At 32.6% G+C, this 15,732-nt stretch overlaps 1 protein-coding gene and 1 long non-coding RNA gene across 7 annotated transcripts; one reads left to right on the top strand and one right to left on the bottom strand.

The window, feature by feature from the left end:
• Window positions 1-5,033: 5,033 nt before the first annotated feature.
• Window positions 5,034-9,980, top strand: LOC111915849 (uncharacterized). 6 transcript variants are annotated; one of them, XR_008231385.1, is made up of 9 exons: window positions 5,034-5,489; window positions 5,585-5,657; window positions 5,784-5,936; window positions 6,170-6,428; window positions 6,510-6,631; window positions 6,750-6,823; window positions 6,977-7,258; window positions 7,422-7,579; window positions 9,706-9,980. It is a non-coding gene; the product is annotated as an uncharacterized LOC111915849 (long non-coding RNA). The 6 variants fall into 6 exon arrangements; XR_008231384.1 differs by lacking the exon at window positions 9,706-9,980 and adding an exon at window positions 8,548-8,767; XR_008231383.1 differs by lacking the exon at window positions 9,706-9,980 and adding an exon at window positions 8,614-8,767 and having other exon boundaries at window positions 5,035-5,489.
• Window positions 9,981-11,507: 1,527 nt separating this feature from the next.
• On the bottom strand, window positions 11,508-15,361 carry LOC111915826 (nuclear transport factor 2). Its single transcript, XM_023911463.3, has 9 exons — window positions 15,206-15,361; window positions 13,785-14,015; window positions 13,335-13,635; window positions 13,065-13,204; window positions 12,831-12,987; window positions 12,535-12,653; window positions 12,380-12,442; window positions 12,213-12,279; window positions 11,508-12,046 (listed from the first exon to the last, which is right to left on the bottom strand). The coding sequence occupies exons 2-9, from the start codon at window positions 14,013-14,015 to the stop codon at window positions 11,844-11,846; spliced, it is 1,281 nt and encodes a 426-aa protein (XP_023767231.1). The 5' UTR covers window positions 15,206-15,361; the 3' UTR covers window positions 11,508-11,843.
• Window positions 15,362-15,732: the final 371 nt, after the last annotated feature.

Here is a 15,732-nt window from a genome sequence, read left to right on the forward strand (position 1 = left end):
TAAAATACTTGGACAAATAACTATATCAAATAGGAATTGTCTTTATATGATTTCCAATGAGATTATAACAGAAGTAGGTTGGAAGGAATCCACTGGCTAAACAAGTTGCCCGAAGAATGAACTTCGAGAAGGTTAATAAAATATGAATTTAATATGAAAAAATATGAGAAAGTAGTCAAAATAAATATGAATCATTTTTTTTTTGTAAATCCTTAAATAAGGATTTAGAAAATACCTGATCTCCCTCTACACAAGAATTTTTTTTTATAAAACCCCAAAACAACATTTTCTTTTGACCCTATTTGTTTGTTATCATTCAGAAAAAACAAAAATAGTTCAGGATAGCAAACATTTTGTAACACCTAAGATTTATCAGGTTTGCTATTGAATCCTAGAAGTTTGATTTTGTTGCATATTAGGTCCCCAAAGTAAGAATCTTGAAGTTTTGGCCTTGGTCGTGTACGCGGGGCGTACACCCTTGTACGCTTAGCGTAATAAGCTTTGTGTGAGTATGTTGCGCATACTCTTGTACGTTGGGCATACGTGACTCATATCAAAACCCTAAGAATTAGGGTTTGTGCACTATTTAAACATCATTATGGCCCAAGACCCTCCCCTACTTCAGCGTCCATTTCATTTCTCAACCCTCTTAGTAAACCCTAGTGCATGACCCTTTTTGGAGCTTTTAAATGTTAAGGTGTGCTTTTGGTGGTGAAGTAGGTTGCTCAAGAAGAAAGCTTTACCCTTAAGAGTTTGGATCCAGCTTCTCATCTTCATTTTACACCACTAGAAGGTATAAAGCTCCAAACTTTGGTTGTATTTCATTAAGTTTCATTCAGAGCCTAATTTTCTCCTTTTGTCCATAAAGTTTAGATCTTGGTGAGTATGAGCTACTCCTAAACCTCCAAGTTGTGTATTCATGTGCTAGAGTGTATATTTGGGTGTGATAATATGAGTTTTAGAGTTTGGGCCCTTTGTATCCACCTAAAGGCATAAAGTTTGCAATTGTATGGCCTTAATGGTCTTATGGGGTCCAGATCTTAATTTTAGGTATACGGTCTTAAGTGATTAAGTCACTTTTGCATGGCTTGCATGGGGCAGCATACGTCATGCGTACTTCATGTACGTCGCGTGTATTGCCTCCTGTATTCACGATTTCCTGTTTCCACCTTGTATGCTTTGCGTACCAATGTCTACGATGAGCGTACGGTCCATATCAGTCGAGTTGTGTTTTGGGCCAAAGGGGGGCAGGCTTGTTGGATGAGTTTAGGCCTTGGATATTCCTCCGATGGGCCACTCCAGCCTTTGGAATCTTAGTGGCCCTTAGTTGATCCTTAGTTGGGACATAGGATTTATTGGGCTTTAGGTTTAGTCTGGCCCATCTCATTTTGGACATTAATCTTATGTTGCAAGCCTTAGTCCAGATTTTGACCCAGTTGTTTGGCACCTTATTGTTTAGTTAGCATGGGATTTTATCCAGCATAGCAACTTGAGTGTTTGTTGGGATTTCAAAGTCGAGGTGAGTCATCTCACTATATCCATTGGTCGAAGGCACCAATATCGGTCCATTATTTATTATGTGGAATGCTATTTTGTGATACTTGCCTGAAAGACCCCGGGGATAGCCCGTGACACTCGTATAGAAGACCATATGGGTAGCAAATGACACTTATATGGAAAACCATGGGGGTAGCCTATGGCACTTGGATGTTAGACCATGAGGGTAGCCCATGACATTTCAAGGAAAAGACCATGGGGGTAGCCTATGGCGATTTTATGTATGGTGTGTGATATTTTGGGAATCTCACTAAGCTTTGGCTTACAATTTGTATTTATGGTTTTCATGTAATTCCGGTACTAAGGGGACAGGCCCGACTTGATAGCGCAACATACACTCCTCACTAGCTATTCATATTTGGATATTTTACTCTGATGATTTGACATTATTATAAATAAATATGTATGGAACAATGTGAAGATCGTAACTTGTGTTTATCTAAAAATAAAAATTTGATCCTAGTTTTTGGACTGTTACACATTCTCTAGAATTTCTCTTATATTCAACCTCATAGTTGATAATAGAACTAGAATGGATAATTTTTGTTGCCTACTCACACGAACCCATATCCTTGTTTCTTTATCAATCTTTAATTCTAATCCTGTTGTAAATGATTCATTTTTTATTGAAAAGCTAGGACTTAGAGATTCTTATAAAACTAATTCATTGAAGTTTCATCCAATAAAACATAAGAATTATAAATCTCCAAAATAATAGATATAAATACCGCAAATAGTAGGGGTGAGCATGGTGCGGTTCAGTGCAGTTTTTGGCCAAAACCAAACCGAAAACCGCACCTTCGGTTTTTTGAAGTTTAGAAACCGCACCGTTCGGTTTTTATGCGTTTCGGTTTTTGTGGTTTTTTGCGGTTCGGTTTCTTCTTTGCGGTTTTTTGAGAAACTTTATGTAGAGATAAGGAGCGCCAAATTTTTCATCCCCATCAATGTGCGACTCCTCAAAGATGTGGGTTAAAAGCCATAGACTTGACGCCCTTATATGAAATGTGAGAATAGTGAATGTTTTATCTCAAATACGATGAGGGATACTCTTATAAGGCTGGAAAAATTAAAGCCCAAATGATATTTTGGAGATGAACTGATACCACCACCTTTTGGTTTGAAATCAAATAACATAACCACTCATCCAACATGCTTATAATGCTTGAACATAATACAAATTAAATATAATATTTGTTTCACAGGTACATACGTAAATATCAATTAATGTATTCATAAAAATGGTAAATATCAATTAATGTATTCATAAAAATGGTACTATGATCACTAGTACTCTTAATATTAAAATGTTAAAAAAATATAATAAACATTATTTGTTCTTGTATTAAAATGATATGTATGTTTAAAAATATACAATTATCCTCTGCTAAGATAGATATTTATATTTATAGAAATTTTAATTGTTATGAGTTTTTCGTTCTTACGAATATCAACACTTATATATATATATATATATATATATATATATATATATATATATATATATATATATATATATATATATATATATATATATATATATATATAGGGAGAAGATCAAATGAGAACGCCTAAAAGGTTGAGAACGCGAGAACAGTTCTGGACCAATCATTTTATAAGGGTATATTAGTAACTTTATATAAATATTAATTAATGATTTCCTAAAATCTAGGGATAATGGTTTTAATTACCTAACAAAATTAATATTTCCTTTTAGTTAACGAAATATATATAATTTTTTTTTTTTTTATGATTTTTTCCAAAAATTATTTATGACCGTTTCAAAAAAATTATATAAAAAAATTAATATTTCCTTTTATTTTATATCTGAAAAGAAAATCTTAAAAAAAATATGCTGGAATAAGAAGACGTGTTTCCAGAACGAACAAGATACGGGTTGAGAAGGGGGAGTTAACAAAGTTAGACAAGATTGGAATGGGCATAGGAACATGTATTGATGTACCATATCGGCTAATGCTCCCAGGTTGATGCAATGTATTCCACCAATTGACTGAAGACTTGATTATTGGTATATCGATCGGTCCAGCACGGATTGAAATAGGAGTCGGTTCGATAGGAAGCTTTTGAAAACGCAGTGCACCCATGTAAATAAGGAACGAGATTAATACAGAGGTTAAACGAGCATCCCACACCCAAAAGGTGCCCCACATAGGTCTTCCTCGAAACCCCCCAGTAACTAAGGTAAATTATTTTCTACTATTTCACGTTTTTGTTTTTTTTAAAAAATGAATAGAAATCCAATCCCAACTCAATACACTTCCAATCATAAATGAAAACACATCAAATTACAAATAATTCAATGCATCTTTCATAAATTGAAAATAAAAAATAATGTAAAAATTATCATTTTTTCATAAAATGAATACCTCTAATCATAAATAAATACACACATTCACATGAATACACTACTATCCATAAATAAATAATATCATTCACACACGAATACATTGCAATCCACAAATGAATACACTGTTATTTATAAATTAATACACATTCTATCATAAATGAATACACATGCTATTCATAAATGAATACAATCATTCACACATAACTACAACATTATTCATAAATGAATACACATGAATAAATTCATAGTAGAATGACCACAAAGCCCTTGCTTCCAAGAATTGACAAAATAATAAAAAAGAACTTCATTTAAGGCCTGCCACATAAGAAACTCTTCAATCCTATCACCTCGCATATCAAACTAGGCGTAGAATTCATCAAAAAACTTATATATTCCAAAAATGCCCTCGCTCTTTTTCCTCCCTGTACAGTTAAAAAAAATCTTTAATCCTTGTGAACCCACCCATCTTCTTGAATCTATGTCGGCTAATCTATCTCTTTGAATCCTACTGTGTTATTCGCCACTAACAACCTAAATCAGCGGACATTTTTTCATTTATCGATCTCTCTTTCTCTTTCTCTGAATCCTCTTGCAAGTGATGTTGTTTAGACCAGGGGAAGGTCGGCTATGGTTGTCACAGTAGATGCGTCTTATGAAACCCTAGAGAGAGAGAGGATATAGATACGAGAATAAGAAACGTAAGAGGTGAGGGTGAGAAATTATAGGAATCAGGTAAAATTGTAATTCCTATTATGTCCTTCTGACCATTCAAACGTTACACTTAAATGCCAGTACTTTTAGAATTTTTCATAAATCCCCCATTTAATAGCAACCATAGATCTTAGTATTTAGATAGTCCAGATCTGTTCTCGCGTTCTCAACCTTTTAGACGTTCTCATTTGATCCTACTCCTATATATATATATATATATATATATATATATATATATATATATATATATATATATATATATATATATATATATATATATATATATATATATCTTAAAAGCATTTATAAGATTTTGCTGAATTTTAAGATACAACTATTACAACATCCTGTACAATTACTTTATGCATTAATCTTATCCGATCAAACATTTGAAAGCATATGCGCTTATTTCTGGCAGTTCTTTTGACCCAGTACTTTGGTCCCTGTTTAATCATCTTTGAAGCCTTAGATCCAGGCAAAAATCTTTCAATTATGTTTCATCTTCCCTTATATCAGTTGTGTTCATCTCCTTGCTGAAATTATTTCTCATTTTCGTCCCTCAATTGAAAAACCATAAGACTACTCACCACCATCGTTTTCCCTTGCCATGCCACCACTGAACCACCAACGCTGATCTCTCCCTATCCGTCTCTCTCTAAAAAAAGCCCTAAATCCCTATCTTTCTCTTTCTAGGTCGTTCCAGATAAACAAGATGCTTTCCCTCCTTCCGCATTGGTATCTACCTTGTCAAGACCGTTCAAACGAGATGCCTTCGCTTATCTCACACCCTTCTTAATTTTGTAATCCATCTTTCTGCAATCTGTCATTGAAGCCGAGTAATCGACACCGCCACCAGGTCCCCCAGTCTCTCTCTCTCTCTCTCTCTCTCTCTCTCTCTCTCTCTCTCTCTCTCATCTATTTTGTTAAATTTTGATTTATTCTTTTTTGAAGCCGAGTAATTGACACCGCCAAAAGAAACGCACATCATCTGCTTACTCTCAACACCTCTTCAATCTTCAGATCTGTAAGAATCCTCTATCTTTATATAGAATCTGATGAAGTTATGTGTGTGTAAAGTATGATGTATGTCTATGTATGCATGTCTGTGTAAAATGGGAGATTGACCTAGCCCTTTTCAACCAATTTGTAGTTTAAAACCAATTCTATCGCCTTTTCTTGAAAAAAACCTAGACGCCTTATTCTCCATCGTTTGAAGAAATGATATGCAACAAAGGCAGAAGATAAATCAAGAGAGACGGAGTTTGAGAGAGCATTTGTCTCCACTAGCTATCACTGATCTATTGTGAGTTGCTATCTCCTCAGTCATTCTCTCCTGAATAAATTTCGTCTTCAACATATGCAAGTTATCGCACATTTTCCCTTTCCTTTTCATATGCAATTAATTTAAATATGAAATGTATTCTTAGTTGTTATGTAGACGAATTACCGGTGATTTTTATTATTAGTTTTATATTTCTAGCTTCTTATTAAATAACATCAGGAAACTTGAATCATCTTATATGTCAAATGATATAGGGATCCCTTGGTGGTGAACGATTAACGATGAACGCAAAATCCAGTTTCTCAGGCCAGCCACTACCATGTTTCTCTCTTCTTTTGATTTTTGGATCTTTTATGCAGTCGTGGTGTTTCCTCCTTCAAGTGGTCTTGTATCCTTATATCTCGGTGCTGAAAATGAAACCATAATCTCTTTAACATTGGACGACCTCTAGCATATGCACCGGTTCTCTCTCATTATTGACATTGATTTCGATTTGCAAAGCTCTAACCTCAGGTACCATTTCTGACATAGATTTATATGGTGTTTTGGTATAAAAGTTTGAAAACCTCCCCATCTTACATTGATTTCATTCAGAAAATGGCGACTTTGAATATCTAACCTAGGTGTTCTGGTTCATAAAGGTTGAAAACCTCTCTATGAATGTGATGTTTCTCTCTCTCCGATCATCATCCATTCTAATGGAATTCGTTTGAAGGGTATGCTATAAAAATGTATTTCACATATATATTCATTTTTGAAGGAGGAAGTAACGGCCATAAGTTTTTGTTGAATCTATATTTTTTGATAATTTGATGTTCGATGTTTCCGTTTTAGGGCATTTTGATTCTGTTGGAGTTGGGTCATTTTAGATTTGGGAATCACACCATCATCTCCGTTTTCTACTCCAGGTAACAATCCCACCGACCCCTCTCTTTATGATTTTTTTTTGTACACAGCATAGTTTATAATCCATTCTCCTTATTATGTGAAATATTTAAGTTTTTACATAGCATAAAATAATTATTAAAAAGAAAATAAACATGGCCTAATTAAATTTCTAGGGTAAAAGGGATCTGTTTGGAAATACGGGTCCACAGCAATTGTCTAGACCGCATAAAATACTCCTTTACAAGGGAAATTCAAGGAGATATCAGCAGCAAGTCTCTTCAGACAGAAAAAGACAGAAATGTTAGGCCTAAGTTGGAATCTACAGATCTTCCAGGAAGATGTTATTGTTTTGCAAATCAACCCGATGTTGGATTATGGAACATTGCTCTGTTTGCTTCAACTCTTTCATCTGCTCACTTAATTAACGAAAAAGAATCCGATTACGCCCTCGAAAGGTAATTTTACCCTTTTGCTCCTTCCCGAAAACATTCATTTTTTTAAAATTTTCTGTGCAGATATGTGAAATTTATGGATGACTACCAATCAGTAATGACAAAAAACTCGGGTTACCAAAATATAATAAACAACTGATAAGCAAACTGCTTAACAATTTGGCAGTTGACTACACGAATTTCTTTAGATTACTTTCCAACATCAAAGTTGATTCCAGTACTCCAGAGGAGGAATTGTTGATTCCGCTCAAAGCTGCTTTGTTGGATATTGGAAAAGAGCGGAAAGAGGCCTGGATTAGTTGGGTCAAAATTTACATAGAGGAGGTAAAATCTGACTCTTTAATATTCATTAACAAATGTCATTAAATAAGTTAAATAATAAATAATGACATGCTTTTGATTTTTCCTACAAATAGCAATGTACTTTATTACCTACTTTTTTTTGCTCGTAATAGCAACCTACTTATATTATTTTATTCACAATAGCAATGTATTTTATTTTCATAACAGGAAATGGCCTAATTACAGTTTTGGTCACTATAGTTTTTAATTTTAATAGTTTACAGTTTTGGTCCATGTAGTTTATAGTTTACATTAATTACAGGTTTGGTCCCTGTAGTTTTTTATTTAGGATAAATACCGATTTGGTCCCTGTGGTTTTTAATTTGATCACAGTGTTGGTCCCTATAGTTTTAATTTGCTTTCGATACAATTTTGGTCCATGTAGTTTTTAATTTAGGATGATTACAGTTTTTGTCCCCGTATTTTTAATTTGCATAATTACAGTTTTAGTTCCTGTAGACTGTAGTTTTCTAATTCCAGTTATTACATTTTTGGTTCCTGTAGTTTTTAATTTCAATAATTACATTTTTCGTCCCTTTAGGTTTTAATTCCAATAATTATATTTTTGGTCCGTGTAGTTTTTAATGTCAATAGTTACATTTTTGGTACCTGTAGTTTAGAATTTTCATCCATTAATTCTAAGGTTCAACTAAAAACTTTAAAGGATCCCTCTCCCCCCCTCTCTCTCTCTCTCTCTACCAACCTATAGCGTGTCACCATTTGTTTCATTCTACGTCGGTCACTACCTCCATGAAATTTCATACAGGTAACAAAATCCCCCTCTTTAACTTTGTGGATTTTTTATGTAGTCTCCACGTCTCTCTCTGGAAATGTTTTCAGATTCACCACTATCTAAGTATTTTGTGTGTTGAATCGTTTTTATCTTTGTTGCTACTTACCTTTGATGGATTTCAAATACTCTCTAATTTGCTATTTTTCCCTGTTTTTAGGGAGGAGGATGGCATGAAAGATGTTAAAATTTGGGTTTTTGATGTTTGTTTTTGTTATATTTGAAGGTAAAGTAGGAAGAGGAACAAATGCACATAATAAATAACCAGCTGCATCTCGGTTACTTTCTACCTTAAAATATGCTGACAACTTCATTTTTGTTTGTTTTCCATGTAACCTTCTCAAATTTCAAAATCTATTGTGTTTATGGTTTGATGAGAACCTGTGCATGGTAACATGGTAGGATTTAGTATGTTGCTTTAATGTGTGGCTAGCACAAAAAAAAGGAATATAGAATGTTGGTTTTAATTTTTTAGATTCATGTGAATTTCTTTCTATTTTGTTGTGTTTTGGGCCAATTATTGATTATGCAAGAGACGTAGTTGTAGATACTGCTCTATTTTATATAATGGAACAATTATGCAAAGTTTTAAAGCTTTGTTTGATGCTATTTCTTTGCTAAGGCTTGTGATTAATTTCATTTGCATATGTACCTGCACAATAGCATATAAGTATATATTAGAAAACATTCTCATGCATTATCACATCTGTGGTGATAATTTTCAATTTAATTTAGATGGATGGATGGATGATGAGACGTAAATTTTTTGTGCTAACAAGTATGGTTGTCGTATCAGCCTTGAAACATTTTCCTGGTTGAATATCACGATCCCTTAAGTGGAGCCACTAAGTTATCAGTTCTAAAGCAAACCAGTAGAGGGACGTGTTTTACAAAAAAATATCATAATTTAGTGTTATTTTCTAAATAAAGTATGTGATCTGTGCTTCAACCGATTTCAATGGAAGGGATGAGTGGATGAAGCTCCTAAACAAGTCTTCGAGGAGCATTTAGTAGAAGAGAATGCAATGCATTAATCTTTTAGTGTATTATTCATTAGGATGATAACTTCAATGTGATTTTTAAATATGTACAAGGTCATCATAGAAACTGTATAAGCTTGAAATTATCAATTATAGTCATTTTTTTGGGTTTTTTTCACTATATATAATAAGGGTATTTTGCTCTTTTAATGACTAAATATATTGTGTTTACTATTATATTCAGGCGGCATAATCATGAGGTTTACCTAATGTTTTGCAGATGAGATCTTTGTAATCAGAGACATTTTCTAATTTAATTTGTTTGTTTTATGTTGAAGCATCTTGAGGATTAGTTTTGGGCATTGTCTGTGACTCTATGTCATCAACTAAGGATTTTATCAAGCTCATGATGGAATTTTTGGTCAACATATGCTCATGGAAATGGAAAGTGATCATATTGCTAATTACAATAGACGAGAAGGGGATTAGAACTTCATTGAACTCTTCTCTTTGTCATTTTCTACTCCTACTAAGAGGGCTGATAACATTCCTAAACATTGTTTTTTTCATTAATTGTTGAACCAATCAAATGTGTACAATTCAAATTTTCTTACACGGTGCTCATATTTACAGCTTTCTGAAGTTGTGAATTGCAATTATTGAAAAGAATAATCGTGACAACAATTTAAACAAAATGATGCTTATAATATGCGACTAGCATTTCAACAGATAGGTTTAATTTTGTTGTCCAATTAAATTATCATCAAATTTTGTATGATTGGTTTAATTCATTTTTTATTTTACTATTTCAATTTCATTTATGTGGATAAACGTTTTCAAACAAGTTAAAAAAAAAATACTAACTATTGTTATAAATTGACTTAAAGTTATGATTATGAAATCTAATCATTAAGCAACAAAGTAATTCGACATATAATTAACATGTAATTTCATATTAAAACAAATTATCATAAATCTTAAACATAAACGAACTATTTTTAATATTAAAACAAATTATCATAAATTTTAAACATAAAAGAATTCTTTTTAATTTGAGTAAAAACATAATATTGTGGTCAACTATAAAAAATGTATTTTAAATATAATAAATTCATGTTATAACTTATAACTATCAAATTAAAAAATATATGATGGAAACCGGTCACCAAACGGAAACTACTACCAATAAGATTTGATTAAATTAATATTTTCATCTTTACAGATCAATAGATTTAATTTAGATTATATAATTTTATCCACAAAAGAATGAGAGAATTGATGAAATGAATGATTATTCTATCGACCGATTCGATTTACTATAGTTTTGGTGAAACAAAATACAAAAAAAATAACTTCTACCTGTGGACTTCTTGAACTCATCCACTCTTAGTGGTTTACCCTATACTACCTTGGCCGCAATACAACTAATCAACGAATGACACTACTCATTGAGAAATATTTCACCATTTGATATCGTTAAAGTCTTACGTTTTAATTTTTAACCTATATATGAATATGCTTAGTTATTTTATTTCATATACATATGGTAATGTGATTTTCTAAATTGAAAAAAAAATTTAGACTTCGTTTTGTAATGGTATAGATTGCAAACAAAAACACTTGGAAAATGAGAGAGAGTTTTAGGGCTAGAAAAACAACTCAACATAGACTGAAAATAAGAATATGGGTAGAATATTACAAACTCATAACCCATCAAACATGTTAAAGTTCATAACAAGTTAAGAGGTTATGGTTATTTGGAGTTAACATTATGAGTGACTAATTGCAAATTGCAACAAAATGGCACATAAATGCGGGTTTATCAATATTGAGGATTGTACGAACTAGAGAATTATTAATATTTTGTTTATATGTAGTAAACTATTTGTACAAAATAACTAATCGTCTCTACAAACTAATTTCTGAATAAAATATTCGCACCCGATGCTTGGCGCGGGCAAATGGCTAGTATATATATATATATATATATATATATATATATATATATATATATATATATATATATATATATCTTTTATGTAGTTTGTTGAGGTAAATCAAAATCATTTTTAAATTTTAAATACCAGAAAGAGGTGTAACAAATGAAACCAAAGGGAAGAGATCGAGACCCCCAAAATCATCAACAGAAAAAGTATTGGCATGCGTGTTTATGAGTTATGACACAATAATGCTTATTTGATTCGATAAGACTAACTAGTTAACCCCCAAAAAACACTAAGCACTTGATTATGTGGTGTGTGTCACAAATATGTATCTTTTCTTTGTAATGTAAGGTATTAAGAAAAATAAAAATGAAAATGAAAGATGATGTTTCTGTTATTCTGTATACCCAAACAAACCAAAAAAAAAAAAAAAAAAAACATTTCAACCACATAGTTAATTTGTTTGTGGGGTGGTGTACTAGTAGTTTTTGTAGAGAGTTTTAAGTTTTACGTAACCCGGGGTAGCTACCTACCTAGTTAAAGCTCCGAGATTGATCCTGGGAGTACCTGTTACGTCTACCCCAATTACCACTGCCACTACTACTACTGCTACTATACCCTCCTTGCACATGACCCTCACGTGCCCCCCAAAAATTATCACTTCGAAATCCTCCTCCTCTTCCTGTTCCTGTTCCTGTTCCTCTCCCCCCCATGTAATTACTATATCCTCCTCCTCCTGCAACAACCCAAACCTCAAATTTCTCAATAACTAATTAAACAATATATATATATATATATATATATATATATATATATATATATATATATATATATATATATATATATATATATATATATATATAAGTTAGAAAGGAATAAATAGACAGACAGAGAAACTTAACCTTGATTACTGTTATATCTCTTATACTGAATTTCAGATTCTCTGTCCTCAAACTGGATGAATCGAGCCTGCAACAATGTCCAGAAAAGTAATTAATTACAACTCAAAATTATTAAGTATTTATTTATAAATTTTAACAAAACAAAATCCACGTGGACATTGTTGTACCTCTACTGCGGTGCGGGCAGATTTGGGGCTTTCAAATTCGACAAAAGCGTAGCGATATCCGTCCTGAGATCAAATCAGCAAATCATCAAATCATGAAATTATGTTTACCAAAAGTAATATGCAAGTTACAGTTAGAAAAGTGAAAGTAATTAGACCTGTGAGTACTCTTTGATTTGAATGTTCTTATTTTTGACAGGTCCGAATCTTTTCACCACTTCTTGAAGCGATTCCTCAGTCATATGTGATGGTAGATCCTTGATGCGGATCGACTTAACTGCAACAACAAATGCCAATTTATGTACTTCATTTTTCACCCGTAATACCAATGAAAAATAAAATACAGATTTCTCGCTATATACTGTATATATTTTTTATATCAGTAACATAATTTAAGTATGTTGATATTATGGATAAAGTAGATTCATTGGTAGAAGAAAATGATCTTACTTACCATCATACATACTTTCTAGAACATCATTGCTAGGAAGTGTTAATGGCTTCACAGATTGTTTGGGTATGGTATTGGTATTGGTAAGTGCCAATGATTGCCTATCAGCATTTGGCAATGCCTGTGCACTGGATGATGCTACGGGTCCCTCTTTTGCCACCTACATCCGAATGTAATTATAATTTGGTATAAATATATAACATTATAAAAAACCAAAAGTAAAAAAAATAAACTCACAATTGATGCATAAGACACCCTTTTTGCTTCTTCTTGAATGTTTACGGATTCACTTTTCTTGTTTGGTTCTGTAGGAAGTGGATTCTTTGCTTTTGATGAACTCGCAACCTTATTTTCATCCTTTTTGGGTGACCCTTTTTCTAAACAAACAAAACAGACAACATTATTATTATTATTATTATTATTATTATTATTATTATTATTATTATTATTAAACAGGATATGAAAACAAATTAGAATCATGGGCAAATAGCAGGAAATAGCAACTACCTTTATCAATGGCCTGTGGAGCAACTATTGGGGTTGTAACATCAAGATTAGGAGGTGAAGTTTCTGAGATGTTGTTGATTTCTATAAACTGAAGAAAATCATTGTGTACATAAAAGCCACCACCTTCTTGTGTTGCCAAACAAAAGGTTTGTGCAAAGTGTTTTGTCACATTATCATTATCAGTCAAAAATCCAGTTACTCCCACAATCACTGATCCCACTACTGAATCTTGAGCATGAACAGTGGTTAGATTTGGATTCCATTCCTTGATATTTGAACCCTTGAGCTCATTATCAATATCCTGATCCAAAATATATATATATATATATATATATATATATATATATATATATATATATATATATATATATATATATATATATATATATATATAACTATGGGATAAGTTTTTGCAATCGAATTGGCCATAATTGAACCAAAGTTTCATACCTTTAATGTTGTTGCTGATTTCATTGAACCATCAGGACATGGATGATCTAGGATGCTTGTATCTTTATAGAACTTATGAGCATCTTCTGGAGATTCTTGCAGTATATTGTAGTATTGTTTCACAAAAGCATCAGCAACATCCTGTGCAGAATAGTCATCTATTGCAGAAGAATTGGGTTCATCTTTGGAGGACAAAGATTGAGCTTGATCACCAACATTCCCTTTTTCCATCTATACAAAAAGAAAAAAGAAAAAAAATAGTAAGTTAAGATTTTTGTGGAAGTATTCTATAAAACTTTGTGAAATGAACAAAGGAAAGGAACATTGGTCCCTTTTGATTTACATTTATTTCAGAAGTAACTACAAGATAGCATCTTTTTACCAAACATTGATAGATTATAAAGTAACATTACTAACATCAAGTACCATAAGTCATAAGAAACATGATCACATGATATTTCAATGTTGGCTGCTTTTATAGTGATGGGGATTTTTGGTGAATGCAACATATAATTGAAAAGATTATGACAAGTGACCAAAAGGGTTTTAATTTCCATGTATCTTACTCGTACGATTAATTTACCTTATTAAATCCGTCGGAAAAAAATATTTCAACAAATGATTATATAAGAAGAGTCTAATGTAAAGTTCAAATCTGCAAAAGGTCTACAAAACTTGAATATCAAGCATTAAAATTTGAAATCAATCATTAAAATTTGATACATGTATAAGGAATTGATTTGCTATAAAACTAGAATCTTAAGCCGTTAAAATCAGACTTAAAAATCTGATCACTGCAGCTAGTATTGTTCGTTTTAGGAAAGCCCTCCAACCATAGCTGAAAATGATAAAAAGCATTAAAACATATTAAACAAGTTCTTTAAGCCCTAGTTTTCAAAATCAAGAAACATAAACCATCCAATATGAACAGTAAACCCACCTCTAAACCACTTTTACAGAAAAGATGAACAATCAAAACATCTAAACAGCAACTCAACTGCAAGATCCCCAAGATCAAACATTCCAAAACGCAAAGTGAGAATCAGAATTCAAGTTTAATATATGCAATAAATACCCCATCAAAGCACTAAACCCCAATGCATGCCCCCTTTTAAACGATCAATCTAAAGGACTGCCAAAAGAACCTAAACGTCGGTAAATAATTCTTGCATCAATCGCGATACAAGAATCTAGCACTAAAGTAAACACGTAACAGAAAAAAGACCCCAAACTTCAACTTTTATACAGCAAATATTTATATACTCGAAGCATAAAACCTCAATGCATGCCCCTATTTCGACGATAAATCTCTAAGATTAGACACAATCTTGAACTCTTTTAAACACAATTCTACAAATCTACAAAACGGCTATCGATTATACCAATCAAAAGCAATAAGTTTTTTTGATGATTTTTCTTACACAGACTGCGCGAGAATCGGATTGACGAATGTACCTTCGGTGAACCCTGATCCTAGACCACCGAGAAGATGGTTGTGATTTATACAAACACGAATTTATTGTAGGCGAGATTCTCTCTCTCTCTCTAAAATCTCTCTCAAAGACACACGGAATCAAATTGGGAGTTTTTTATATCCTACCTCGCCAGCCTACTGTAGTCTTGGAGGGAAGGTTTAACTTGGATAGACAGCTCTGACATATGAACTCACTTCGTGGCCCCACCAAAAAGGTTTATTTGATCAACGGCTTGGATTTGTTGTTGGAGGGTAAAGCATTTATGGCGTGTGGTAGGGTGATGGTTCTCGTGATACGCTGTGATGGGGCACAGTAGGTGCAAGGATGGAGATATGAAGCCATCAATGGGTTGATGCCACGTGTGACTGACTGGGATATTTACGGCAGGTTTGACCTTTGTGTCAATATCAGAGAATGGAATGATGTTGATTCTTGATGTTCTATGGCAAAGGAAGTCAACATCAAAGAAAAAC

This window comes from Lactuca sativa, chromosome 4 (genome assembly GCF_002870075.4).
Source record: "Lactuca sativa cultivar Salinas chromosome 4, Lsat_Salinas_v11, whole genome shotgun sequence".
Taxonomy (NCBI): domain Eukaryota; kingdom Viridiplantae; phylum Streptophyta; class Magnoliopsida; order Asterales; family Asteraceae; genus Lactuca; species Lactuca sativa.

Bases quoted from the DNA above. Each gene is read 5' to 3' on its own strand.
- LOC111915826 (XM_023911463.3), bottom strand. From the start codon at position 14,015: ATGGAAAAAGGGAATGTTGGTGATCAAGCTCAATCTTTGTCCTCCAAA. The intron at 13,636-13,784 runs GTATGAAACTTT...ATTTTGGATCAG, and splicing joins AATCAGCAACAACATTAAAG to GATATTGATAATGAGCTCAA. The intron at 12,988-13,064 runs GTGAGTTTATTT...ATTCGGATGTAG, and splicing joins GGGTGTCTTATGCATCAATT to GTGGCAAAAGAGGGACCCGT.